This window comes from Excalfactoria chinensis, chromosome 5 (assembly GCF_039878825.1).
Source record: "Excalfactoria chinensis isolate bCotChi1 chromosome 5, bCotChi1.hap2, whole genome shotgun sequence".
NCBI classification, from domain to species: domain Eukaryota; kingdom Metazoa; phylum Chordata; class Aves; order Galliformes; family Phasianidae; genus Excalfactoria; species Excalfactoria chinensis.
Genome location: NC_092829.1, coordinates 20,382,960 through 20,407,343, shown reverse-complemented (window position 1 = coordinate 20,407,343; position 24,384 = coordinate 20,382,960). Strand labels below are relative to the sequence as shown.

The 24,384-nt window shown below is 40.2% G+C and overlaps 1 protein-coding gene across 5 annotated transcripts in view; it reads left to right on the top strand.

The window, feature by feature from the left end:
- The window catches only part of TTLL5 (tubulin tyrosine ligase like 5), a 126,725-nt gene that overhangs the window by 32,680 nt on the left and 69,661 nt on the right, over positions 1–24,384 (top strand). For 4 of the 5 annotated variants that reach the window (XR_011903703.1, XR_011903704.1, XM_072337821.1 and 1 more), the window contains exons 16-29: positions 517–558; positions 3,053–3,166; positions 3,545–3,636; positions 4,216–4,278; positions 5,130–5,168; positions 6,131–6,276; positions 7,651–7,936; positions 10,356–10,476; positions 11,985–12,131; positions 14,651–14,751; positions 17,012–17,145; positions 17,750–17,863; positions 18,257–18,670; positions 20,143–20,333. Coding sequence is in view for 3 of the 5 variants with exons in the window: in XM_072337821.1 (XP_072193922.1) it covers positions 517–558; positions 3,053–3,166; positions 3,545–3,636; positions 4,216–4,278; positions 5,130–5,168; positions 6,131–6,276; positions 7,651–7,936; positions 10,356–10,476; positions 11,985–12,131; positions 14,651–14,751; positions 17,012–17,145; positions 17,750–17,863; positions 18,257–18,670; positions 20,143–20,333 (2,004 nt within the window). In the remaining 2 variants the exon portion in view is untranslated. The remainder of the gene's footprint in view (positions 1–516; positions 559–3,052; positions 3,167–3,544; positions 3,637–4,215; positions 4,279–5,129; positions 5,169–6,130; positions 6,277–7,650; positions 7,937–10,355; positions 10,477–11,984; positions 12,132–14,650; positions 14,752–17,011; positions 17,146–17,749; positions 17,864–18,256; positions 18,671–20,142; positions 20,334–24,384) is intronic. The other variant, XM_072337823.1, reaches the window with a different exon arrangement.

Sequence of the window (24,384 nt, the reverse complement as noted above, 5' to 3'; positions counted from 1 at the left end):
GTTTCTCCACAGAAATTGGAATAATGTGAGGATATGAAAGTGAAATAGCTTCTGGAATGTCAGGATTTTTACTGGTTTTTTCCATGTCCGTTAACAGCTCTGCTTGGCAGCATCTGTTTCTTCTCAATAAATAGCTAATAAATATTTTCCTCTAGGTAACTCTTATCTTACAAAAATACGAATTTTTATCTTGAGAGTTGGATTCATCCATTTGAAGAGGGGTTTTTTTTGTGTGTATGAACTTTTGAAAATTACACATGTCCTGATGCGTTGTGAATGACTGCTGAGCATGTCTGAGTTAGGAGTAGTGCTGTATTCTGGAACAGGGTCAGGATGTTTTTGTGATGGACGTGAGCATGATCTGAAACAAAGTGATAGAAGCTGCTAGCTATTTCTCTGGACTTCAGTTATATTTGTTTGCTTTAGGGCACTCACTGCACCTCTGCAACTCAGGCAGGGATGATAATGTTTTGAACAATACGTGGTTTTATTTTTGCCCTTTGTGTGTTTTTGCAGCGTCCTGTGTCTGCACAGTCCCAACCAACAAACACCAGACTGGTAAGTGCTGGACTTGATTCATCTTTCTTCACCAATGTAAAGAATGCTGTTTCAGACGTTACCTTGTACAGTAGTCTTGGCACCCTCCATGCAATCCATATGGACGAATCAGTGTTAGCTTATAGTTCTGGGCACCTGGCTGTGTGGTGACTTGGTAGGCATTGTTTTGCTGCTGGGCTTCATGGGCTAGCACGGTAGTGATGATTCGTTCTAATTTTCTGTGATTTCCCAGCAGGAGGAAAGGTAGCACAGATGGAATTGTCTTGAGATCCAAATTTGTTCCATGGGCTGCCATTTTAGGTCATTCAATGTAAGTTTAGCTGAGACTATGAGAAAAGATAAGACTGGTAGAAAAAAGTCTGACTGAGTAATGAGGTTTCACAGAGAATAGGAAAGATCCTTATGCCAACTGCTGTCAGTGATTAGTATAATGAGAAGCACAATGTGGGAACCAGAGATGCTTGTAGAATTTGGAGATTAAATTAAAGTGGGTGGATTTATCTGTACTTTTGAAGATAAACAGTGGGTCAAAAGCAAGAATTTCATGTAGTTGGAGGCATTTCTGTGTTACAGCAGAGTCCTGCATTAAAGGAGGAAGAGGAAGTTACTGAAGCAAAGTTATAGAGTTGTTCTTTTTGTTTAGAGGAGAGTTTAGGAAGAGATGGCCTTAAGTGGGAAGGATATTAGTCTAGAGCATCAGACATGTTTGTGTACTGACATTTTTATTTCTTCTACAAATGCTTTTGTTACCTACCCCTCTCATCCAGACCGTCTCATTCTCTCTTGTTTTACGTAGTCAGTTTCCATTAGGATTAACAATGTATTTCAGGAAAAAATGGCAATGTCAATTTTCTTTGAAATTTTCTCTGCCAGTCACTGCAGAGTATAACCCATTCTAATGCAATGCTTGTTGCTGTTGTGGTTGTTTCATCTCTGAATTCTGTACAGCCATTTGCAACTTATAATGAAGAGAGACTGGTCCTTGCAAATAAAAATGGTGTTGCTGTGTGTTTTAAGTTCCAGCTGAGGAGTATGGATTATTCCACTGAGCTTTTCCCAGTTAAGATTCCCTCATGTTTTTCACTTCTTTCTAAAATAAGAAAACTCTCCAGTACATTTTGTTTGGTGTACTGCTAAGAGATAGTTTGGACTTTATGTAAAGGGCATGAGACTTTCTGAGCTAAACTTGTAGGTTGTTTTTTTACATCCCCAGAAGCATTTCATCTGAAATGGATTAAAGACAAGCTTAGAATGTACTCGAGAATGTGTTTAAAGATTTCAGTCATGCTGGAATTTTAAGATTGTATAAGGGCTGCTCTGAAAGTAATGCCTCCTGTTTTATGACATTGGCCCAGAACATCAGAAGCAGATATTGGTGGTATGGCAGTAGAGGTTGAACCTGAGTGACAGGTGGCAGCAGAGGAGCAGTCTGACAAAGTGGTGCCTGGTGTGGAAGTGCGGATGAAGCAAAGATGTGGACCTGAGTTCTTCCCCAAGGAAAAAAATGACACCCATTGACATTTATCGATGCTTGTTGAAGATTTATAGGGACAGAACAGTGGGTGTGAGCACAGTGGGGAGGAGGTGGGTGGTGCATTTCAGCAGTGGCAGCAGTGACAGTGGGTAACCTCTGCTGGTGTAGATGTTTACAAGAGTGGCAAGTAGGCTTCTGTTCATTGCTGGTTTAAAAAAACGTGTATCTATCTAGTGGCTGTGGCTGTGTTGAAAAATAGTGTTTTGTAGCTAAGAATCTGCTCTACCGAATGGAGTTCTTGTATATTTTGTATCTGTGGTTTCCAGAGAAGTAAGAAAGAAGCCTTACTTTCAGAGAACCCTGCATATAACCCTACTAATCTGGAGATGTTTTGAATTCCTGTTCTTTGTTCTAATCCATCACAACTGCTCGTCAGATTGATTTACCTTGGAAATTATTTATTTTTTGCAGTTCTTCTCATTGTTTTTCTTTCAATTGCATATATTTTGTATTTACATATGCATAAAAGTGAGCCTGGTTTTCCAGCAACTTTATCTCATTGGTGAGTTGCAATTGTGTTGCTATGCTAGGAATACAGAACAGGGATAGAGAATCACATTCCTAATACCACTGATGTGTGAACCTCAGTGTTTTTTGGGGAACTATGAATGTAAACTCTGGCTTTATTATCCTTTGCTTGTGGATCTTTCTGGGCTCAGTGGCTGAGAGTGTGAATCCTGACTTTGGTGCTTTTAGGTATGTCTCATGCTTTCCCCGAATTGGCAGTGAGCTTTGAATTATCCAGCTCTGCTGAACACTAGGAATATGAATACTCACACATGGTGCCCACTAGGGTGTAGATTCTTTAAGGAGTGGACTGTAGGAGCTTGAGTTTTGGCCATAGTTCTGTAGCTTGTAGCTTCTGATGGAAATTGAGTCATAGGGTTTGAATGTAACTTCAAAAATTAAGGAATTTGTGTGAGGAAGGGAAAGATTTGTATTTGCACTGTGTCTCTGCAGCGTACCCGTCCTCTTTCTGCCAGTGATGCTGAAATGAAAAGCTTGATGTCCTCAGGGAGGGAAAAAGCAACAGGAAGGCAAGGAAGCTCTGTGCTGGGCCTCTCCATGGAAGAGGTAAGTAGGCTATTAAATATCTTTTGTTTACTTTGGCTTTCACACCACGTGTGGGATAACTTGCTTAGCAAAGAGCAAGTAGACACGTATGAAAAGCATGACAGAAGTACAATTCTTTTTTTGAAACAGAACTGCTGGGTTTTACTGTTGGGGTCACTCCTTGCCCTCAACTGTGCCAAGCAGACATGGTATACTCCTTTGGAATTTAAACACAAGATAAAATTGCCTAGGGATGTATGTCATACATACCCAGCTCACCCCAAGGGCTGCAGTTGATATCATTTTATGCTCTGAAGTCAAGGGATTTTTCTGGGGTTCTTTATCCATTGCTTCTATTTTGCTAGCTATATATTTTTGTTTTTTATTATTTATTCCAAGATAAAAGTTCTTCGTCGAGTGAAAGATGAGAATGAACGAAGAGGAGGTTTCATCCGCATATTCCCTACCCCATTAACATGGGACCTTTATGGGTAAGTCTCAAAATCCATTAGGATGGCTCAGTGTTACACCAGTGCTTTCTGTTGAGGAATATTCTGTGTTATGTACATGTAGTTTAATGTGGTCACCTATCAGGAGCGTTCTGAGGGTTTTGGTAGAATTGCTGTTTGTAATTGCTACTTTCTCTAATTGCACTTCACAGAAGGCTGTTAAACATTGTTTCACAGTTACTGATACCGCTTTTCTGTCAGAATAAAAATGTCTTCTCTTTAAGTAACTTATTGCTGCTGTCTGCTTTTGCATCCTACAGCTGCTTGTCCTGTGTACCTGTGTACTTTCTCATTGGGCCATAGACTATATAGGAGTGAGTGATACTACGCTATGCTTTTTTTTTTCCTTTCCAGTGTACAATGCTTCTTCATGTCTCTTGTCTCATTGGGAACTCCAGCTAAGGATTGATAGCTCTCATTTCTTCTTTTCTGTTGTGGTACAACATGTTTTCTCAATCAACTTGTTCTGGGGTGTTTTTTATAGATTACTTTTTTTTTCTGTGTACCATCTTTTAGTATGGTGAACTCTACCTTGAGATATCCTGTATTTTGTCTTTCTAGATCCTTCTTAGAGTACAAGACATCAATGAACTACATGCTGGCTACACGTCTGTTTCAGGACAGGTAGAATGATTTGGGGTTTGGGAGGGAGACAAAGGACATGAACAGCATGAAAAGTACTGATTGTTCACTTATCCAGTATAATAAACATCAGTCTGTGATTTATGAAGGGTAGTAATAGTTGTACATCTCTTTTCTAGTGTGCTGGTTATTGTGGAGATTTCTCTTATTCTTACGTGTCTCAGTTCTAAATCCAAGGGTAAAAAGGACCAATGCTTGAAAGGCTTGGGAGTAGGAAAGAGATGAGTCCAGGCATGTAAAGCCTCTAAGCACGTATGTTTCTTCATGAAGAGATTATAGGTGGTCCTTGTTTACCTTTTGTTTCAAATTTAAACTCATATCAGAACTTTTCCTCATACGAACACTGAAAATTTACTGCAGAGGTTTAGTATCCCTCTCAACATACGCAAGCACGATTTGATGCCTCTTTCCCTGGGTTGCTGTTTGATTCATGCTGCTAGTTGAACTTCACTTGAGAGCTCTGTGCACTTTCATTGTGTGTTTAGCATTCATCCTCTACTGCTGTTTTTCTTATGAGTTCTGCAGTAAAGTTACTACAGAAGAAAGGTAAGGCTGCGCTGTAAAATACTTTGCTGTGTAAAATCAGAGATGTTTCTAGAGATGTGTGGTAAGTAATGACATCTCCCATTTGAGTTAGAAAGATGTAAGCATTATTTTTAGAACATCTGCTCACAATTCTTCTTTTAGAATGTTTTATCCTGCTTTAGGATAGGATTAAGAAGAAATTCTATGAATTTGGTCTTTTCATTTTATATATAAAAGATTTTGGAGGCTTTTTAATAGAGTTGCTGATCAAGAACAAAAGGTGATATTTGCTCTTGTTCCCTTTTTAGTGACAAGATGAAAGGAGACTTCATCACTGGAAGATCTGGGTAAATACTTCTGAAATAATTTGAATTTTTAGAGTTTACTCTGAATTTAGATTGCCATAGCTTTGCTTTCTAAGTCCTGGATCAACACCTACCCCAAACCAATCAAGATACGAAAGAATTGTGTTGCTCCCACCTCTCATAACCAATTTCATTAAGTAAATGTGTTGGGGAAGCAGTGTCCCAACATCAGGAGAGCTCATGTTTTTGTTGCACTGGACCTTAAGATTGCTCCTCTTAAGCTTATTACTCTGGCACTTCGGCTGTAATGTTGAACACAGCACGTGAGCTCTCTTAGAAGATTCCATAGTATGTGAGAACTTCATATACCCATATATTTACTTTGCTAGTTCCACTAGATAAATGGAGCAATGAAAATTTTCTGTGGTTATTCACGCATTATAAAGAGCATTTTGCTGGGTCTTTCTGCGCTAGTAGAAAGTTAGCATGTTTGTTTTCTTCCAAGGAATCTGACTGAGATCCTTCTTCTTTGCTGAGTTTGTAGGAAGATTGTCAATGTTCACCTAGATTGTTAGTTAAAATTCTTGTCTCTGATGTAACAATGAAGAAGAAGCTGTCTATGTAAAAGGTTTTGCAGACAGGGTTCATGTCCTTGTGCTCTCTTCGAACTCCCCTCCACTGTTTTGTACTGTTCAATTCAGTTTTCCTTACTAATTGTGCCTTGAGCTGCTCTATAGTAGAGAGATGCTGCTGAGCTGTGAAAGTGTGACAGTAGATAAATGAGTCTGGGCCTTTTGAGGGCTGATGTTCTGTGAACTACTTGAAAGATTTGCTATGAACTTTTGTAAGCTTTAAATGGAGCAAATCTGGACTGATAGTAATTGTTTTTGCCCTGTGTCAAGAAAACTGTTTCTTGAAGAAATTTGATCTGCCAAATTTCTTTGTACCATCAGAGAGAGAATTATAAAGAGCCTTTAAGTATGTCTCCCTGTTATACCTTCCAGAGAAGATCTTAATGGGAAGCTGGATATGAGTCTGGAAGCTGTAGATTCTCATTCTCTCTTTTATGAGAGAAAGCTCATTTCTCTGGAGTTACGGAAGCGCCGGCGATGTCGGACCAGAGCTAGAGCAGCACAAACAAGGTCATCAGGTATGCACAGCTAGAATGTTAGATGAATGTTAAGTCCTAAGAAAACACAAGTTTTTTTATTTGGAATCTGTGTGAATGGGGTTGGTTGCTCTAGCTATTGTAGCACTTAAGGGGATTGGGATTCAGGAGTTGACATTTTTATTTTGTGAATTATTAATTTTCACTTTATTACTCCTCTGGGCTTCCTGCCTTCCTGGTGTCAAGAAAAGGGTCAGGGTCATGAAATTGATCAGAGGGGTTTAACAGATCTCCTATGAAGAGAGGCTGATAGAGTTGCAGTTGTTCAGTCTACAGAAGAGAAGGCTCCAAGGAGATCTTATAGGGCCTTTCAAATTACTAAGGGGACCTAAAAGAAAGATGAGGAGAGGCCCTTAACCATGATGTGTTGTGATAATGATTTTAATGATTTTAAACTAAGAGAGGGTAGGTTTAGATTAAATATAATGATAAAATTCTATACCACTATGGTGGTTAGAAATTGGAACAGGTTGCTCAGAGGTTGTGGATGCCCCCTCCAAGGAAGTGTTGGAGGTCAGGTTGGTTGGAACTTCAAGCAACTTGATTTAGTTGTAGGCATCCCTGTCAAGTTGGAATTTTGGAGCTAGATGACCTTTAAAGGTCCCTTTCAACTCCAACTGTCTTATAATTCTAAGAATTGTGTTCCCACTAGTCATGTCTCTATGTATCTGGCTAAACATAACCAGTATTTTCTTGAACATGAGCTTGTAGTTGCAATTTATGCTATGTGTGTGTCTCCATAGTCTTCCAGCTGTCCAGAGAAGAGGAAAACTTGGGACCTTTCAGGCTAGATTTGCAACACTTGAACTGCCTCTAAGCACTTGGAAAGGGAAAAATGCTTTTTATTCAAGCCAATGTGACAAAGACTTAAAAGGAATCAGAGGGGAATGATCTTCATAAATGACTGTTCCTTGAGCCTTTATCTAACTCTTTCTAGTAGCTACCTGATACACACAGCCTCTCCCATGGCAGTCAGTTACATGATGACTTATGGAGCTATATTAAAATATGTGATCTTTACTGGCACATGTGAAGTTAAGATTTTTTTTAGCTTTGGTTATTGTGATACACAAAAATCCAGAAAGTGAACGTACATGTGAACTCAAGGCTTGCCAAAGAGTCAGGATGGAGCATAGGAAACTACCTATTTCTCATTTTGTGAAGGTTAGATCTTTAGCTGTTTGATATGTAAATGGGGAAGCCAGAAGGAATAATAAAGGGCAGCAACAGTTATCACGCTGTTTTAAAATGATGTTTTCTCCTTCTGGTGGAAGAATTCAGGAATAAACCTAAGCATATTTATAGTAGGGCAGTCCCCACAGCTTGATCACAGAATAGATTATTTCTTCTCTACAGAGACGTCACAGCCAACAAAGCTGGCCCTCACAGACACAGAAGGTGAAGAGGAAGAAGAGGCAGCAGATGAAGATGAGGATCAAGATAGAACTCTTGGCTCTCTTTCGAACAGCCAGTTGAAAAGCAAGCCGAAGCTCTCTGACCTGGTGAAAACTGTTAGTAAGGAGAGGCTGGCAGAAAAACTTGACAAGAAAACAGGAAATGGAGGAGAGCCATTTCCTGAAAAGACAGATGCAAAGTCTCAGTTTAACTTGCTGCAGATTCTTAAAAAAAATGGAAATCTAAGGTGAGAAATGTCTGTATATTGCTTTGAGTTGGACTGTCAGCTAATATAAACATATTGAAAATATAATTGACTTACATGCTCCACTATGGATGGGAGTGAGGAGGTCAGAGGAGAGTGTGGTTAAAGAGCCTGGATTTTTGTCTGTGAGCTGTCCTAGTTGACACAGAAGGTAGATGGTTGCAAAGATTGATGGTTTATCTAAATGTCTGAACTGTAGTTTTCATTTCAGTTTAATCTGATCATCTAAGTTATTCTTTTAGTTAACTTGGGCTTCTAAAATGCTTTTGTCTTAATACCAGATGTTTGCTATCAAATCCTAAAACGTGTCTTTTCATTCTCTGCACTTCGATAGAAATTGCAGTTTTTGTATGTTAAGCTATTCAAGAAAGGTTGGGAAAGTACACCTCAGTGCTACCTCTCCATAAAAATATAGTTTTCTCTTTGTTGCGCTTATATTTTGGATGATGATTTTCTTTTATCCCTAACAGCAGTCTCTGATGCTCAGAGTCTGCACCTCCTGAGAGCAAGACAAAAGGTCATTTGAGAGCAATAAGTCACTGACACATCTTATTGCCTGCTGCTGGGCATGACTGTGGAGCAGATTGTTCAGACGAATGACTCAGCTGCTTGAAAAAGAGCGGTGGTACTGGAGGAAATTGTGTAGAAAAATAACAGTCTGGGTCCTACTAGATGTTCAGAGGAGCTGATCTTTCCCTTAAATTCAGTTGATAAAAGTGACTGTTTGCAGATGGTTAAGAAGAACAAGGAGTGCTCATACATGTTGAAGATGGAAAACCCTCCTACACAGATATAAGAAATATTGTTTTGTGTGAAAAGTGTCCAAAGGTAGAGGAGGAAAAATGTTGCTTTTATCTGCCTTCTTAGATTAATTTCTGAGAGGATTTATGAATTATCAAATGGATTTGGGAATTGTTTTGAGGTTTTCCTCCAGCAAGAACATTTGCTGTTATGACAGAAGATTCTGAAATGTTTTTGAGGATGGGTATAGCAATAATGTCATCTACCTATATATAGAGCTGACTTCTGCTGAGAATGTCAGCTCTGTCTGCTGTTCCTGGCAAGATCTTGCTCAGCACCCAGTGATGTTGGGATTTCCCCCCTGCAGAAATGTGTAAGGCTTGTAGTGACCTCATGTTCCTGGACTGTGCTGGGCTTGGCCCCATCTGATCTGTCACTGATGAAAGCTGTGCTGTGGGGTCAACAGGCCGGGGAGTTAAGTAATAACATTTTCATCCAAAAGAAACTAGGCCTGTTCATCCAAAAGAAACCAGCCCATAGGATAGTGCTAGAGAAAGAGAAAGCAGATCAAAATTGTCCGTGAATGAAGCTAGGCTGCAAAGTAATAGAAGTTTCCTGATTATTGACACAGGGAGATCTGGAATACCATTTCAGTGAAGTAGTGATTTGAAAAACCTCATGATTGTGAGATGATCATTTTTTCTTTTTTTTTTAAGATGAAATGTGATAATTTTTTAGAAAAGATTGACATTGCCTGTGATAGGAAGGGAATCAGTCACTGACACTGAAGCCCATCTGCCTCTGTGTTTTTACGAAATGAAAGGAGAAACTGTGCTTGGCAATGCAAGTGACAGTTTATGGTGACACTGGAGGAAACTACAATGAAGAATAGACTGAGGGAAGAGGATGTTGGATGAGAGGGGTTAGGCCAAGATGACACTGAGCAGAAATAAGTAAAGTTTTCAGCAATTTCTCTTGCAACAGATACATATGCTAAAGCGACCGCTATTGTGAAGGAATAATAATCAATGTGTCCCTCCTTGTCTCACCCTGGTCTTCTCCTCAATTCATGCTCACAGCTTCCCAACATGCTCAGCCAGCTGCACAGCAGATTTTGCTGATGTTTGTTCTTTCTTCAGTGGTGCCTTGCTCAATGAAATCTGGCCTTTGTCCTTGGACCAGCAGGGGATAAGCTTACTTTCATTGATTTTAATTCTGTCATTTCCAATGGGAATTGCATGGCCTTTGTTAGAACTCTGGCAGTGATGCTAAGCTCTTTAATTTATGGTCTGTTGTGTTCAAAATGCTTGTGAAGGTGAAGGTCCAGGAGGGCCTTGAACTGGGTTTAAAAATACAGTTTTACTGATGTTTGTGATATTGACTTTTGGAAGTGAGTTGCTATGGCTGTGAGAAGGCAATGAGAGCACTCAATTTTTTGAAGTGCTCTTAGAAATTAGAGGGCATGTTCTATCTCTTGAATCTGTGGAACTGTGTGCCCTGCCTTGGTGAACCAAAGGTCTCCTTGGAAATACTGGTGGGGTGATGTGATTCTGTTTCCCTTAAGTGTCAATGTTTTTGCACCTGCAAGGTTCTTGCTGAATATACTCCCCTGTAATTCTTTCCATTACTACTCTGAGATTGTGATTCTCTTGGTCCACAGCAAAGTGCAGGCTCGTAGGACTTTCTCTGCCTATCTACAGCATGTTCAGCTGCGATTGATGAAGGATGCTGGTGACCAGTTCCAGAATGCTGCCTGGGTTGCAAAAGAGGATCAGCAAATGGTAAGAAGCTTTGTGTTAGCTTAGACTAGCCCAACTTGAATCTTTCCTGAGAGATTTCCAGTTCCAATCCTTGGAAGAACTGAGGTCCAAAAGTACCTTGTGACCAGCAAGGCAAGAGAATTGAGCCTGCCCCTCTGCTCTGGGCTGGTAAGGCCTCACCTGGAGTACTGCATCCAGGTGTGGAATCCTCAGTACACACAAGACATAAACATGTTGGAGTACATTCAGAGAAGGGCCGTAAAAATGATCCATGGAATGGAACACCTCTCCTATGAGGACAGGCTGAGAGAGCTGGGGCTGTTCAGGCTGAAGAAGACTCTGAAGTGACCTGAGGGTGGCCTGTCAGTGTTTAAAGGGGAGCAACAGGGAAGTAGGGGCAGACTCTATAGCAGTGTTTGTGGTGATAGAACAGGAAGAGTAAACTTAGGTTAGATATGGGGAAAAGATATTTTTCAGTGAGGATGGTGAGGCACTGGAATGGGTTACCTAGTGATGTGATTGATGTCCCATCCCTGGAGATTTTCAAGGCAAGGCTGGATCAGGCCCTAGACAACCTGATCTACCTGTATGTTTCCCTGTTCATTGCAGGAGAGTTGGACTAGATGGTCTTTAAATGTCCCTTCCAACTCTAAGGATTCTGTGAGTTTAAGATTATACTTGCTTATCTTTGTCTAGTTGTCAGTTCTATATTTTAACATACAGACAAGATAGGAATGCTGGCTGACACCTGAGCAATGTCAGAGTAGACTCTAGATGACTAAAGCATGGTTGACATTTGAGCTGCCCAGATCTTTCCCTGCTTCTTCAGTGGATCTCTCAGCTCTGACCCTAACTGCTTTAGAACTCCTCTAAGATTCCTTAAGATTACTTAGCAATATCTAAATTATGCTACTCTTGTATTACAAAAAGAACCCTAAAAGCATCCACTCAAGTAGAGCAGGTACCCTGTTAAGCTTTTTCACTTCTGTACTGTTGTACTCTTTGCAGCCATCTGTACTTAGCAGTGTTTTATGTATTCAGGATAGCAAAGAAAGAGACACTGAGAAAAGAAAGTTACTATGTAGCATAGGTGTTTTGGGGGGATGTTTTTAGTTTGTTTTGTTCTTCTTTTGAAACCATGTGATATGTTTCTCTAGGCAGTGTGTTAAAGTTCTGTGTTTAATGTATATGCATTTTAAATATTGCAACAAGCTTGGATTCCCTCATAATACCTCCCTAAAAGAACACTGTACAGCAGGTTCTTTAGCTTTCTGCAAACATGTCCTTGCTGAATGTGTGTTTCAGGGGAAGAGCTGGTACAGTTCAGTACCTTCTTCTCCACAGTCTAGGATTTGTAGGGCTGTATTAAAAATGCACATTACAAAATGACCCTGTCCTGAGAAAATGCACTGACAACTGACAGACCGTACCATTAGTCTTTGCTAGTCAGGAGCAACTATGGTACCTCTGTTCCCTTTTCCCCTTTCTTTCAGTTGATCCATTGTTAACTCTATCTTTTGTGCTTGCAGGAGCTTGTGGTACACTTTCTGAAGCGAGCTGCCAGCAATCTTCAGCAGTCCTTGAGGATGCTGCTTCCCAGCCGTCATTTAGGACTAAATGATCGTCGTCGTATCCTGGCTCACCAGTTGGGAGAGTTCATAACCTGTTATAACAAGGTGATGAATTGATTCTTCTTCTGGTAGCTTATTCTACTCAGTAGAGGGCTAAGGTACTTAGTTTACTTCAGTGCCTTCAGGCTTTGTTGCTTTTGTGCCACTACAGTGGATCTTGTTGTTATATTCTAGGCCAAAACCAGAGCAGGATATCCAGTGCATCTAGACTCCATCAGTTCTAACAAGCACTATCTGCTGTTGTAATTATAGGTCAGGAGATAGGTATGAGATGCCCATTGATATATACCTACCAGTTTATTAATGACTTCAGAAACTGAGGAACCCTTGGAATTGCTTTTTTTTAAATTGTATATGTATTTTACATCTAACTTGTGTAAGAAATTGTCACTAGCACAGTTGATTTGATTTCTGTTGTTTTCCTGTACTGTATCTTTTGTTGGCTACTGTCGTAGTTAAGACAAAAGGTCATCTGAAGGGCTCTGTTCTGTAACTTACACAGTCTTGTTTGCAGTTGTGCATCAAGTAATGGTAGTTTGCCTATCCAAATGCTCAGATCGACAACAGCATCACTATGTAATGTGTGCAGTCCAGTTATCATGTGCATAAAAGAAAAAACACAGTGAAATAATTTAACTGGTAGTTCACTTTTTCTTTGGCTTGTCTTTGATTTTAATGCTTTGTAAGGCCTCTTCCCATTTATCCTTGTTTCTATTATGCTTCTATAGAGAAAAAGAGTTTTTATACAGTACAGTATGTGAAATGTATTTTAGTATTCATTTCGTATGCTGAGGGAATGCTAACCATCTCTAATATAGAACTCTACATGCTCAGTGACAAGGGGAAGCCCAAATTTAACTAATTATCTCCTCTTTAGATTTAGAATGTGCTCTTCTTAGCACAGTGATTTCATGGTAATTTTGTTTTGTAAATACAACTTTCTCCCTGTTTCCCTTGTCCCCTGGCATTTCTTCAGTGTTGGAACAGGGGTAGTTTGAATTTTGATCTCAGAGGGTGCTGTGCACACAGGCTTTCAAGCTCCTTCTTGTTAGTAGAGGATGTTCACATGCAGTACCTTATCAGAACTGACATCTGGTGACTTGATCTGTCAAAGCAAGGTTGGTGTTAAACAAATCTGTTCCAGGGAGTGTCTTGCATGCCTAATGCTCAGTGAATTACTGTGCTAAGAGAACCACAATATGCTCGGGTGGTTCTGTGGTGGCTGAAAAACACAACTGCTTTGGGTATAATTTCCACTCAAATTGTATTCAAACATTAGGATTTTCCTCCAACTCCCAAGTAAATTTGCAAAAAAACCCCACTGTGTAACTGAAAATAAATCAATATGTAAACATATTTTCCTAGTTAAAACAAGTGTAAACAGATCACTAGAGGTTTTAGAGCATAGACACTTAAGCTTTTGTGAGACTGCCAGGCTACAAGGCTTTTGATGTGCAATTCCAGCATACAGACTTCTTTCACTGACTTGTAACTTCAGATTTATCAGGGGACTCTTACCAGCTATTGTGCATCTTCTGTGATTGCACAGAAGAAAAAAAACACCATCTCCAGCAAACTAAATAACAGACTGTGTATTGCTGATACTTCTACTTACGTAGTGGAGAGGAGAGGCATACGCCAGAAAAGCTTTTTCTCCCTCTCTTCAATTATCTTTCATGTTACTTACCCTTTTGTCCTAGGAGAACTTGGAGTGGCAGTAGGAAATGGAGGTGAAGTCTGGTCAAATAAAGTTTATATGTTGATAGTGGAATTTCAGACAGGTCTGTAGGGTTTTGTTTGTTTTGAATTAACAAAAGTGTTTGTATCAATACAAGTTCTAATGTCAGTAACTACTTGTGTAAAGTATAAACATCATTTATAACTGATAACTTTCTCACAAACAAGGGTTTGTCATGTTTTATTACAGCATATTCTAGTGTATAAGCATGTATTTGCCACAGGCTGTACTGTTCTACTTTCTTTGCTTTTGCTAATGCAGATTATTATGTGTATTTAAGACCTCACCAATTTTCTGCAGGAGGGAATAATTTAACTCTAGGAGAACTCTTAGTTTACAGTACGAAATATGGGTGCTCTCTGCAACATTCTCGATTGAGTTTCTGCAATATAATTTTATGTTTCTGTCATTTCTGCCTTCCTGAGTATTTTCCTTATGGGACAGATGTTCAAATAAAAGCTATTATGGAAAAACTGTGACAGAAATTGTAGAAGGGTGACCTAATATCTGCAAAGAATTATGTATTTTCCCTTCATACCCTCTCATGTCCTAACATGAAGCAGGAGCATTTGTTTAAGCTTTCACGTCATTTCAGCAAGTCAATTCTAAAAAGCTATGTCAAGTAGATAAATGAGATTAGTGTACATAAGCATGCTGTCTCTGGGGCTCTCTGTGCTGCATGTAGAGCCAAATTATAAATGTATTTAACTTTAGAGCTGCTATTTTTTTCTTAGATCTCAAAGAATTACATTTTGTCTTCTCTGCATGGCAGCTATGCCACAGAACAGAATAACTTCATAGAGAGACTAATGCTGCTTATTCACAGGAAACAGAACAGATGATTCAGAAGCGATCAAAAAAGAAACAGGAAGAAGAAGAGGAGGGAGTGAATCCTGAAGGCTTTCAGAACTTTATTACCAGAGCAAGGTAGGAGCAGATTTTATTCCATTTGGTAGATGATCTCCCAGCCCAGAAGATGATGGGACAGTGTCTCTAAGCTACCTTTACTGACCTTAGTGCCTGCTCCTGCTTATGCTGGGGGGACAGAACTTTGATGTCTCTTCTCACTTCCAACAAGCAAATACTTGTAGAGTCAGCATCTGGCATGTAGAAAAGGATATACAATAAGTGTTTTCACTATTGAACCCCAAAGGGACAGCAGTGGTTGCTCTGATCTCAGTAAATTCCAACCTGATGCTGATGATCATTGTGGTCTCTTCTCCTGTAACACTAGAAGTCCTTTGGAAGGAGAATGAAACTAGAGCTGCTTCTCAGGTGGCCTTGAATTGCTGTGGTTGGACAACTGTCTGAATCTCAAGTTTCTACTCTTATAAACCAACTTACATGCTTTCTACCTCTCTTTGGGAACTTTCCAGGTTGATACTGTCTGAGAAGAGGAAGGAAGGGAGTTAGACAGTCTTCACCCTAGCCTTTTGGCTTGCTAAGGCAGTTTAGTGCAAGCAGTTACTTTAATGAGAGAAAATGCAGTTTTTTCCTGTGTACATTCAGAACTTGATCTGACTGATATAGAAGAGTCTGCTGGAAAATGTATTTTGAAAATAGATATAAATTCTTCATGGCCCGTAGTGCTGTGTAGAAAAACAATGGCATTATAGCCCCTCTGACTGTGGACTGGTCTGAAATTGTTCAGTGACCCAGAATTACTTCCTTAAGCCTCTGATTCTTGAGCACAAAATTTGATTCCTTTCAGCTTATTTTTGTTAACTTGTATGTTATATGCTTATATTGGCAGGGACTTCTGTTACTTTCTGGACAGGTAGATCTGCCTCTTTAATGCACTTCAGTTTTCTCTGATAAAGTTGCCAGTTGCTGGTTCCATCATTTTTACAGTTTCAGTAATGACATTATTTTTTTCTTTCCCTCTCCTTAGAGAACGTTTTTAGTAACTGATCTGAAGTGATACATAGGTCTTCTCAGGTAAATTCAGGAGTCACAATCTCTGAGAGCTGGAGCACCTCTCTTACAAAGACAGGCTGAGGGAACTCTGCCTTCCAGATGAATATTGTTCTAGAACAGAATGAGAGTTGAGATGTGACTACTATCTATCATAGCTATCTACTCCTGTCACCAGAAAAGCAGGTTATGTAGGCCTGCAATATGTTCTTGGTTCTGACATCTTTGGTCTCAAAAATGGCTGTTGCTTCCAAGGACATTTTCCTCTTTGCCAAAAATGTTAAAAGAGATGACTGTTTAGGGCAGAGCTACATACTCTTCTGTTTTCGTGTTACTGGCTGTCATGCCATTGTGGCCTGATGCACAGTCAAGGCTGGGGCTGGAGTTCTTTGCTGGACCATCTTCCCAAGTGATCAAGAACAGTCTCTAGTGATGGTTTAGGAAGCATCAGGTATGTTTGAGATCTCTGATAGCTGGGACTGTGTTGATTTTATGCTTGAAGCTCATATCAGCAAAGTGTTCATCTACAGACAAGAAAAGGGAACAGTTCTTCAATGAGTGTTTGTTCTGCAGCACAGTGGGTGCAGTGCTGGAGATGATAGATAGTAAATGTTACTATTGCAATTGAAGTTGTCCCATTCACTCTAACTTTGATATTTACATGAGTGTATTGTGTTTAGTTATACACATGCTGCAACCATTGCTTGTAAACATCCTCAGAATAAGAAAGTAACCTTTGCAAGTTTGTGAGATTCACAGAAATACCGTGACTGTTCTGCTTGTTTGTCTTGCAGTTTTGGCTAACTAACAGGCTGTTCCCTCCTCTTTCCTTCTCCCCTCACCCCCCTTTGCACTGAAGCTAATGATGTCCTTAAAACAGGCTGAGATGAGTTCTCTCATGAACATATGATAGCTGCTTGTCCTAAAGAGCACCTGAGAAAGATTTACTAATTTAGTTAAGAATTGAATATTTCCTATTGAGCTAATCTTCCTCAGCATGTTTGGAGTATTTATTATTTATTCTATGAATGTTCCTGGGTTCCTTGAATTTTCTGCTGCATAGAAGAATGGCATTTTAGTGGGAAACTCTGATGGTGGGAACATGCCTCTGGTTTAACTGAGGCATGTTCCTTTCCTTCCGCTCTTACACTGCAAAACAACTCCTGTGGCCTCACCTTTTCCCACTTTCCTCTTCATTGTCCTTATTCCTTGATTGTTACATAAAGAGACAAAAGTTTTGAGTCTTCATTTAGGTCTTTTCTTCTTATTGTAGTGTGAGAGAACTGGAGGAAGTGCTAACATTTTACACACAAAAAAATAAGTCAGCAAGTGTCTTCTTAGGAACAAACTCCAGGACCGCAAAACCCAGGAACACCAGTAACCAGTCAGAAAATCAGCCTCAGGGGGGTAAGTGTTGCAGGCAGTTTCAAGATTATATTACCCAGGCTAACACAATTTCACTTGAGTCTGTAGAATGAAGAGAAAAGACCATCCAGAATGTTATTTAAGTTTCTGGAGGTTGTGTTTCTTTCTTTTCTTTTTTTTTTTTTCTCGTCAGTGATTCCATAATGTGAAGACTAGAGCAAGTGCATTCTTAACTTCTCTCAGTGAAGTGGTGTGACATGGGACTAGCCCTTATAAGGAGCTCTAGACACAATGACTTGTGACTGATACCAGAATGTAGAAGTTTGAAGATACTGAAATTACAAATGTGAAATCCTGTGATCAGAATAGGAGATGAGAGTAACTAAGACCAGTTCAGTTGTGCTGCCTACAGTGATCATTCTGAATGGAGGTGGAGTCTTCACGTTTGAGTCTAATTAAGCATTCCGTGGAAGGAAATGCAGAAGCAGCTGCGCACATCTAGTCATCCTTGTTGCTGTATTTGACAGCACAATTATGATCAACATTGTTTCATGGTCTGCAATATTAGTGGGAAAGTCCATTATAACAAGGTTTTAATTCTGCAGTCCTGTTCTGTCTTCTAACTCCTAATTCCTGATTGTTACAGACCAGCCTGAAGTGATGAAAAAAATAAAAGGCGATCAACCCAGAAGTTCAGTTGCAGATCTGCCTGCAGATGGAAGAGTAAGAGGCTGTAAAGCCAAAGAAGTGAAATCAACCTGTAAGTGAACTGACTTCACTCATCATCAAAATAAGTAACGAATGCGTATGCTGTTTTTAATACAGATTTAAACAAATTTTAGAATCTGTGGGTACAAACTGAAGTACCGGAATGCTCAGTTTTGGGGAAGATTCTGCATCTTTTTCTTTTAAATCCAAGAGGTACTGTAGGGCGAGTAGTATAAGGGAGTTAGCTGCTCTTCTGTGGGGAGATATGACAAGCTTTGAAAGAAGATGTTTGTTGTGTAGAGCTGCCTCAATTTTTTTTAGTTATCAATGAAGTCACTTTGTCTTCAGCATGTCTATGAACAGAGGTTTCTCAAGTTTGTTGTTACTATCTGAAGGACCTCAAAAGCAGCTTCTCTCACGTAGTGTATTCACCGTCTTTTTGTAGTTCCAGAAAGATCCGCCTTCTCTTTAAATGCTGAAGTGAAATTACCTCGGTGCTGTCCTCCTAGTGCTGCTTCCTCTGCTTCTGGTGCCACGTTCCGGAGAAGTACCAGCTCCCACTTACCATCTCAGCATGCAGTCTCTGAAAATCCACAGGTGCCTGGTCACTGTTCGTTGCCGACTCCTCCCAGCAGTCTGAGGCTAATTCATTCCTCATCTTCCTTACCTTCCTCCCAGAGCCAGAGCACAGCCACTGTCTGCTCTTCTGTCTTCACAAACCCAGTGTCTAGTGAGGCTTCTAGCCTTGCAGGGTTACATCGTTGTTCTGGCAGCTACACCCTTGGCCCACTCTCGTCTCTCCAGAGAGCTGCTCAGATCTACAGCCAAAGATTGTCCCGATCAACCTCTGCAAAAGCAGGTGTGTGTTCTCTGTTCCATAAGGACTGACTGATGCAGTATAAAGATTCTGTAATCTGTGTTCTGGAATAGGTGGGAATTTTGCATTTCTAGAATTGAGTCTTATTCAAATGGCACTAAATTTCTCATGGAGGAATGCGTGAAGCAGCCCTTGTTTGTCAAAAGTGCCCTTTTACTGAGAAGGTGAATAGGGAATTGAACTTGGTTTGGAAAAGCTGGTGGATAAAGTATTATGTATTTTTTTTCCTGTTTGTATTACTATTGTTTTTTTTTTGTTTGTTTGTTTATCTTTAGTCATTTCAGTGTAGTTTCATTTAGCAGAAGTCCTTCCTCAGTCTGCGTACAGTTCTTTTTCTTTCCAAGAGAAGTCTCTTAGTCAAGCTTCATAGCTGTTGAATGCTTAAAGGTGTGTCAAGATCTCTAAAAATACAAGATCTAAGTGGATTCAGACACTTCTCATTTCCTGTTTTGGGACAGAACATAGTTAAGCGGTATAACTTTAGACTGTTAGGATGCTGAAAGGTAGAAGAAACTACAGATTTATGGATGCAGATGATAATCAGTTCAGAGTTTTAGGAACCATACACAAGCGAACAGCCATGGTCCTGGTGATGTGCTTTCCTTTGAAATGGCACTACATATTTGCTTTGAGTTCTGCATCAGCACTTTTTCACTAGGGCTGCTGTATTCATAGTGACAAACTTTCTAGCATTAAGATAAATCTGACTTCCCAGTTTCATAGGTTATTTAAAGGAATCCATTCGGTTTGAAGGAAAATCATTATAGATTTAATGTGTAACAGCTAGCCAAAATTCTCTGGCACTGTGTGCTCTTAATTTCATTATATTGAAGAGAATGTGAATTTGGCATTGATTAAAGCACATATAGGGGAAACCTATACAGAATAGAAGGTTGTATTCTCCATAGAACCTGCAGGAAGTGTCATACCCACTTTTGCATCTGTGTAATCAGCAGATTGAGAGAGTCAGACATACTATTAGAGTGGATCCAGAGGAAGGCCACAAAAATTATCAGAGTCAAACTGCTTTCCTCTGAAGGAGGACTCTGAGAGTTGGGGCTGTTCAGCTTAAAGGTCTCTAAAGAGACCACATAGTAGCCTTCCAGTACGTAATGGGGGCCTGCAAGAAAGATGGGGATAAATTCTTTACCAGGAATGGATTTAAAGTAAATAGGATAGGTTTAGATTAAATATAAGGAAGAAATTCTTTACTGTGAAGGTGGTTAGGAACTGGAACAGATTGTTTAAAGAGACTACAGACATAATCTTCCTGGAAGCATTCAATAAATAGACCTTGAACAACCTGATCTAGTGGAAGGCATCTGCCATGATGGCAGTTTGGAGCAAGATGATGTTTAAGGTCCCTACCAACTCAGACCATTCTGTGATTCTGTGATACTGCTCACCAAGTATCACTGAATATTTTATTGATTTTTTTTTTTTTTCTTTGGTAGGTTTGCGCCATTGCAGTCCAAGTGGGCAGCGTGTGAGCTCTGTCATGGTGAACAAAGGTACAGAAGATGCTCCTTCCCTGGGCAAACGTTACAGCCCCAGCATGGTAGCAGCAGAACTGCAGCAGCTGGCAGAAAAACAAGCAGCTTGTCAGTATTCTCCACCAAGCCACATCAGCCTCCTTACGCAGCAGGTATGTAAGTGGTAAAGCTAGAATCTCTGTGACAGATTTCTGTGTTGGCACTGAGCTGGGCTGAGTTGTGTTGGAAAAAGTATATTTTAAGAATTGATTTGTCATATTGTTATTTTGAAGTGCTTATAGTGACCAGAATTTAGATTTTCTGTGAAATTACAAGAACATTGCTAAAGTATCTTTATAGAAGAAAGGGAAATTGAGCAGAGGATTAGAAAATCTTGAAATCATAGAATCCTTAGAGTTGGAAGGGACATTTAAAGATCATCTAGTTCAACTCTCTTGCAGTGAACAGGGACATGCACAGGTAGATCAGGTTGTCTAGGGCTTGATCCAGCCTTGCCTTGAAAACCTCCAGGGATGGGACATCAACTACATTTCTGGACAACCACTTGCCACCCTCACTGTAAAGGACCTTCTCTTTTGGTGATGGCAACTATATTGTTGTTTTCTAGCTCAGTAGTTTCCAGCTCCTCCTGTTTGTTTCCCAAGCTGAGTGCATTGATGTAGAGACATGAAAACCTGGACCTTGCATACCTGGTTTGGAAGTACGTGGCTGGTATGAAAGGGACTCAATATTTAGATTTAATTATTGTTAATGGCAAGATTAGGACTGTTGGTTGAGGGATGTGGTGGAGGGTAGTGGAAGAGAGAGACTATTGAAAATATTACTGCTACTGTGGGCTGCTTATTTTTCACAGGCAAGAACTTCTACATGCATGTTGAATGGCTTTGACTGTGCTTTGGTTGTCTGGGTTGTACCCAGCTGTGTCTTCTGGGTGGGTGTGCTCTAATGCAATACCTCCTTCCAAGAGCAGCTGGGAAGTTTGTTTTCCATTCTGCTTCTTGTAAGAATTGCTTCTACTATCCAAGTCCTAGTCTGTGTCTCTGGGGTTCTCAAGAATACAGCAGCAGCAGTTGTGCTTGGAATGATGTCGCCATCATCAGACTTCAGAGTCCACTTTCGGCTCTCTAATCCCTACTGTTCCTCCCTGTTTCCCACTCATGCCCACAGCACCTGCTTCACGTTTCTCTCTCAACACGTATAGTGACAAAGTTTATATGGAAAGGTTGCGGTGGTGGTGAAGTGGATATGGAGGACAAAAACATAACAAACGTTCTTTTCAGTAATAAAGGCTGTACATGTTTTCTGTAAATTAAAGCAGCAGGTCTAGCTCCAGAACCAGATGATCATGCATTCAAATAAAGAAAAAAATAAAGAAAAAATGAAGATGGTTTGTTTAGGGAAGAGATAGATATGCAGGAGTTACAGAAGGCAGTGGATAGCAAGGTAAATAATGACGACTTGTGTTTCTAATAATAGGATAAGAGGGATATTCAGTTTGCTAGGAAGACACCAGAGTAACGACTGATAAAAGGGAGTAGTTACTATCACACACAATGTGCCTATCTTCTGAAACAGGGTGCTATTAAGGTCAAATGCTAAACAGGATTCAGAGCTATATTGTAGATTTATGTGGACAATATGATCTGGAATATTTTCCTTAGAATAATGGATGCTTTTCAGATGACAAATTACTAGGTTTTAACATACAGAAGTAATGAGCTTTCCTTATCAAGTAGATGTTTCAGCTAACTGAAATGGAAATTAAAGTGTCTTCTCTCCTCTGAAATGCATCAGGCAGGATAGCAGTTTTGCTGGGCCATTGCTCTGGGTGAGCTTTCTGTCTGTAATGTGATGAGGAAAGCGTGCTGTGCTTCTGTAACCATATTTATGACCTTCTCCTGACCGCGTTGTTTTACTGTAGTCACGCTACGTACTTCCTTTATGATAGCAGGGTTTCTGAGACACTTGTGAGGAAATCATTATCTGAACTTGGGGATTTTCCTGATTATGCACTGCAGATGATGGATAATTATTTTTACAAGATGCCGATGTCTTCTTGTTGTGGTATTGTTTTGTGGTTGTTTTTTAAGAGATAGGCTACTGGTTAGGCTGCGGTTGGACTTGATGATCTTCAAGGTCTTTTCCAACCTGAGTAATTCTATGATTCTATGATTCTTTGTCAGTATGTGCTGCGTAGTGCTTCAGCTGCAGTGTTGTCAGTCTGTCAATTCCTCTTTTTCAGACTGTCCTGAAAACTCGCTTGCTTGGTTTGCCTCGTGCCAAACATGAGCTGGGATCATTCCTACTGGAGTACTGTTGGAGAATAACAGCAGATACATTGATGGCGAATTTGGGAAATTGAACCCTTTCTATTTTATTAGGGGCTGAATTGCCTTTATCTTCTTTTCTAATTTAAGATTTTTATTGGCTCCTTCACTATTTCAGGAGAGATGAACTAAGATTTTTTTTTTGGTCTCTACCTATTAGTTATTGGCTTTCCCTGATGGATGGAGGCTGTGACCAAAATAATCTAGGCTTATTTTTCCTCTGCTATGTTCCCTGCCAGGCATGAATTCTAAAGCCTGTTCTTAAGGTGTGTTTAGCATAAACTATTTCCATGTGCTTGCACTGCAGGACCTTCTGGGGGAGAAAGTTAAAATGCACAGCATATGTATAGATCCAGAGCCAGGTGACTGGATCCTGGATTTTTATGTGCTTTCCTTTGTGAATAGCAGGCTACTTCTCTCTGAAATATGCTGCAAGGTAAAAAGAGGGTTTTATCCTGTAGTGCTGGATATGTGTGAGGTCCCTATCACAGACTGGTGGCAGGGGCTGTGGTTGATATCTACCAGGCTGTAGTTCTTTGTAGCTATTAATGCTCATGTACAGAAGAATGCGTTGAATTGGCCAATTTTACCAGATAGGGAGAGAAGGAGGGGAAGCCTTGTGGGAGCTCTGCCCTTCTCTGTGAGGGAGGGTGTGAGATTTCAGGACTCAGCTATCATTAGGAATAGCTCCAATTCTTTTAGCCAGAGAGTTCAATCATAGGGATAACATCAGACCACCCAGGCAAGGGCCAGACTGAGCTGTCTCCATCTCAGTTATGCAAGCAGTCTGTGCCCAAGATCCAGCAGCCAGCGTTCCTGCAATCAGCTGACGGGTCCATTGGAGGATGGAGTGCTGTCCTCATTCTACATTTTTCACTTGGACAGAAAACGGAAACTGGGAAGAAAAAGAAGAGTTTACTAAATGTTAGGACAGTGGAGAGGAAGTGAGGAATAAATGGAATAGGCAGTTTACAGCGCCTCAGAGTGACTTTGTGGAAATCTTGTGCCACAAGAATCTGAAAATGAAGAGCTTCAGCTAAACAGTTACTGCAAAACCTTGTTACCCGTCTCATCTGCATAGCTGGTCTACATTGTCCTGGCTACAAAATGAACTGCCAGTGAGGCAAAATGCTGTACAGGTCCCAGTGGTTATCAGCTGCTTTGGTTCTGGGCCTGAGCAGTGCACTGTGGGGGCAACAAAAAGGCCAGCAAATATTTTCAAAACTGTAGGGATATTTTCCTTGCTGAATGTTTTTGGTGTGGTGGTGTTTTTTTTTCTCCACTCTCAGCGTTAGTCCCCTGATTTGACTCAGATTACTTTATCTGAGCCTTAATCTGATTTGTCTTCCTTACATAACCATTTAGTTGACTTTTACTGTTTCTGCTGAGAGTGAAGGGGAAACATAGAGGAAAGAGACAGTCTATAACCAGGAAGAGGAGCAAGAGGCCAAGAGATGAAGCCTGAGGTCTATCTTTTTTTCTACAAAGCTGTTTGTACTGCTGAAAAGCCCCTTAAGGGCCCCATCTTTTCCTCATCCTCAGGCTGTTGACACAAGAATTAAAGTGACTTCTAATACTACTGACTTGTAGATTCAGCAATGATACAAGTGAAATCAGCAGAGGCTGTATGAAGCAAAAATGTAAGTGTGGCTTCTGCAGTGCTGGAATTGAACCCTTCTGCTCTGGGTTGCCAAAGGGAATAGGAGCAGAGGCTTTAGTTACCAGTGCAGCAACATTTGCAGATCTATTGAGTCACTAAATGGGCCAGGTTGAGCAGCTAGTACTTACTAGTGTTATGGGAAGGAATATACCTTGATGAGCAAATGTGCATTATCAAAATCACTACCACTGGGAAGCCTGGAGGCAGTGTCTAAAT